This window comes from Pterocles gutturalis, unplaced genomic scaffold (genome assembly GCF_000699245.1).
Source record: "Pterocles gutturalis isolate BGI_N339 unplaced genomic scaffold, ASM69924v1 scaffold580, whole genome shotgun sequence".
In the NCBI taxonomy this organism is placed as follows: domain Eukaryota; kingdom Metazoa; phylum Chordata; class Aves; order Pterocliformes; family Pteroclidae; genus Pterocles; species Pterocles gutturalis.
The window spans coordinates 9,804-13,789 of record NW_010145541.1 but is presented as its reverse complement, the minus strand read 5'-3'; the positions used below and the strand labels follow the sequence as shown (position 1 = coordinate 13,789).

Below are 3,986 nucleotides of genomic sequence, written 5' to 3'. Positions count from 1 at the left end.
GCAAGTTATGGGAGGGTGAGCAAGTAAATACACCCAATAAACTGGTACGTGGATGTGCAAATAGGGACAAGGCTGAAGACAGTCAAAAATGGGTTTCCTGCCCACGTGGGGAAAAAATATTTCAGCAAAAATAAGAAGGAAGAAGAGTTTTGCCTGAGGGGGTGAGCAGGGGCACAGCTGGGCTACAGCATCTGCAACCACTTTGCACCAGAGCATCCGGCTCCGGGGGGTGGAGGAGGGATAATTTGGGTTTTCCACATCTAAACAAGCAAGTGCACAAGTGTCTCCATCCTGGAAAGCTGGTGCTTTTCCCCCAGGCAAAGACTAAACCCCGTGGGGTCAGTCCGACGGCCCATCGTGGGTTTTGGCTGATATTTATTAATGGGAAAAGTGGGTGGGTTCAAAAAACAGGGAATAAAAGCTGCTTTTCTCCAGTGCAGGGAAATCTGGGATGACTGTATTGTCAGGAGCTGGAAAAAGCCAAAAGAAGGACCTTGGAAGGGAAAGTGGCACCAAGCAGCTGAATTTCATCCAGCTCTGGGCCAAATTAAAGGGTAAAAGCAAAGGAAAAAAAAATTCTGGAGGAATGCCAGAGGGCACAAAAGCTAATGACTGCCACACCAGAGCATCCCACATCCCGATTTAGTGGGGTTGGGGTGAGGGATGTAAGCTCACCCCACTGCAGCCCCCCTGCGGTGTCGTGAGTCCCCAGTGGCATGACTGGGGACTGGCCACCCCTCGGCCCTCTGGTCTGAAAATAAAATTTAATTTCACTGCTCTGAGGTGTGGGTTAGCACAGGAAAATCCCTCAGATTCCTTAGCAGCTAACATCTATTTGCTTCCATCCCTGGCTCTTTCGGGATGGGGCTGATACGCCTCGGAGCCCACCAACCCCTCCTGCTCCTGGGTCCCAGGAGATGCTTGCTCCAGGGATCTGTCCAGGCAAACGGGGACAATGACAACCAGCCAGGTCCCCCTTTGCAATGGGCCACTGCACCCACTGCAGGACAGGACCCCCTTCCCAGTCCCTAGCCCACCCAGTGCAAACAGCATCCCCACCCTGCTGAGGGGCTTAGGGGACCGCATCCCGTCCCCACTGTCACTTACCCGGTGGCCGCTGCCATGACACAGCCTCCCTGCTCCGGAGTGGCCTCCACGCAGCATCCCGTACTGTCGTGGCTCATGCCGAAATTGTGGCCGATTTCGTGGGCCATTTGGCGGCTTTCGTGAGCTATTGTGGCGGCTGTTCCGATGGGCTGCTCCGAGTGGTCCTGCATCAGGATGGGGGAATATGTCAGCACAGCAGCCAGGAGCGATGGAGAGGGGTGATCCCGCAGAAGGACGTGGGGTGGGGGTGATGGAGGGACCACAGCATCCCCAGCATTGCAACTGGATCCCATGGGAGGGAGAGATGGAGGAGGATTCATGGGGTTTGGTCTCCTAAAAGTCCCACATGGGACTGGTGGGAAGTTCTTTTGCTGGAGCCAACTGCTGAAAACATGGAGCCTTAGAAGGCACATCCCAAAAACCAGAAATCTTGGTGTCCCACACCACCACCCTGCCTAGGGACCATAGGTCACCAGGGCCACCATCATCCCATCAGGAGGAGGATAAGAATTATCTGGGGTGGAGACAATCCTACAAAACCAGGGAGCACAAGCAGGGAACAAGTTGGGGCTGTTCAACGAGGGGCAGAAGCAACACAGGAGATTCCAACGCTGCTGCTAGTTGAACATGGGGCAGGAGACCCTGAAACCAGCCCTTTCTCACCCTCCTTAGTACTTGGCCAACATCTCAGAGGGGTTAAGGGGCACCAGCATCACCGTTCAACCTCAGGCTGCATCCCACAACCAACCCCAGATGGCTGCTCCTCCAAGCCCATGAAGAAACCCAGCAAGACAGGGTGGTGATGGGGTCCCCCAGCCTGGGAGGAGCAGTGGGGACCCCCATGTCCCTCTTACCACACTGACACCTCCGGAGTTATCGGCGCTGCACATCCCCTCCAGCGGGGCCATGCCGATCGTTGTCCCCCTGAACGTCTTCCCTCTGCCCAGAAAGAACAGAGGGGCTGTTAGCACCCCAGGGGTGGTCTGGCAACCCCCAGTTGAGTTGGGAGACCCCTGTCCTGATGTCCCCAGATGTCCATAGAGATGCTCACGTCAGTAGCTGGGCATTGTCGTGCTTCTTGCGGGACCTCAGAGTTTTCTTCCACTGCAGGAAAGCCCAGAGTGTGGCGTTGGCATCGCTGGTGACGGCACACTGGTCCCGCTCCGTCCACACCTCCAGGCCAATCAGGGCCACCTTGATATTCAGCGACCTGTAAAACTGCAGGGAGGGGACAGGGACGGAGGGGACGGGGACTGGAATTCATTGTACATCCTCCATCCCATCCACGGCATTTTGGCTGGTGGGTCTCCATGCTTTCCCTCCAGCTGGGTGACTTGGGGACATGCTTGTCCCAAACCCACCTGCAAGCATGAGCTCTAGAGCCAGTTAGGGTGGCACAGACCATCCATCAGATGACAATGCCTAAACATTGTGTCCCCTTGTGTCAAGCATGCCAAGAAGCTGTGGATGCCCCATCCCTGGAGAGGTTCAAGGCCAGGCTGGATGAGGCTTTGGGCAACCTGGGCTAGTGGGAGGTGTCCCTGCCCATGGCAGGGGGTGGGACTGGGTGGGCTTGAAGGTCCCTTCCAACCCAAACTATTCTGTGACTCTACGAATGATGCTCATCACCACAGTAGGGCAAGAACCAGCACATGCTTCGCTGCTGCAGCTCAGCCCACGGGCGGCAAAGCATCTTCCACCGCGTGCTCGCATCTGCCATCTAAACTCCTAACCCTAATGACACAGGGACAGTCCCTGAGGGTCACCACCAGACTGGCCCTGAGCTCAGGTGTTTTCACATGCACTGGGAACGATGGAGGTGGTCCCAAGGGACCAGCAGGTCCCTCTCGCCGGCCGGTACCTTGTCCACGTAGTTGGCGATCTCCACGATGCGCTGCTTGGTGTGGCCCAGGTTGAGGTTCTGGTTCCTGTACTGCAGAGAGACGGGGATGGGGAAGGGTCACCGGGAGGGGAGACAGAGAGGGGGGCTGCTTTTTCAGCTGGGGACCAGGTTTCTGTCCCCCCCCCAGCACTCACCAGGGTGTGATCGGCAACGATGAAGAGCTCCATGTACTTCATGGTCCTCCAGGCATCTCTTTTCTCCTGCAAGACAGACAGCAAGGCTCAGAGGAGCGAAGGAGCGGGCAGCCCACGGCTCTGGGCATGTCAGGCTGCCCAGACACCACGGAGCTGCTCAGGAAGGAGAGCCGAGAGGGGAAACTGAGGCATGAGGCGACAAGGAAAATCTGAGTGGCTACAGCACAATTCCCAATGTCACCTCCCATCACATCCCAGCACCCGTATCCAACCCACATGTTGTCCATTTGAGGTCCCCCGCCCAAATTCAAACCAGGTAAGCCCATGCAGACCCCTCCCATCCCATCTGCCTGCACAACCTGCCCAGAAGCCAGGGTGATGGGCACCCTGCCACAAGCTCCAGGCATTCAGCAGGGGTGCAGACAGCCCCGCTCCCAGCCCTCCGCCTCTCCGCAACCAGAGGACCCCCGGCCCGGATGGATTTACCCGCTGGTGCATGGGCTGGAAGAGCCGAGCGATGTCGGCGACGGTGCTCTCAAAATCATCGCCGTGGCCACAGGTCCCACCTCGGATGGGCAAGTGCTCTGCTCGGTGGATGACGTGATGGCCCACTTCGGGGGTCCCCAGGGGCTTCAGGTAGTAGCTGCTGTTGCTGCTCAGCACTATCAAGCCCCTGGTGATGGAGAACAGCCCCGACGGCTCCTGAAGGCAGCTCATGCTGCCAGGAAACCAGCTCCTCCCCCCGCTGCCCACCCCCAGGGTTGGGTGAAGGATGGGAGAAGGGGAGCGATGGAGCCCCATGAGCTGGGCTTGCAGGACCATCGGTGCTGCTCTGGGGCGTC

General features: G+C 57.7%; 1 protein-coding gene across 1 annotated transcript in view; it reads right to left on the bottom strand.

Moving 5' to 3' along the window:
• Positions 1-3,986, bottom strand: part of LOC104470461 (disintegrin and metalloproteinase domain-containing protein 33-like) — a gene marked incomplete at its 3' end in the record, with an annotated part of 13,784 nt that overhangs the window by 2,356 nt on the left and 7,442 nt on the right. Inside the window, exons 6-11 of the mRNA XM_010085397.1 lie at positions 3,631-3,817; positions 3,145-3,210; positions 2,969-3,040; positions 2,159-2,325; positions 1,962-2,046; positions 1,108-1,271 (exon numbers count right to left, since the gene is read on the bottom strand). Of these exons, the coding sequence (XP_010083699.1) occupies positions 1,108-1,271; positions 1,962-2,046; positions 2,159-2,325; positions 2,969-3,040; positions 3,145-3,210; positions 3,631-3,817 (741 nt within the window). The remainder of the gene's footprint in view (positions 1-1,107; positions 1,272-1,961; positions 2,047-2,158; positions 2,326-2,968; positions 3,041-3,144; positions 3,211-3,630; positions 3,818-3,986) is intronic.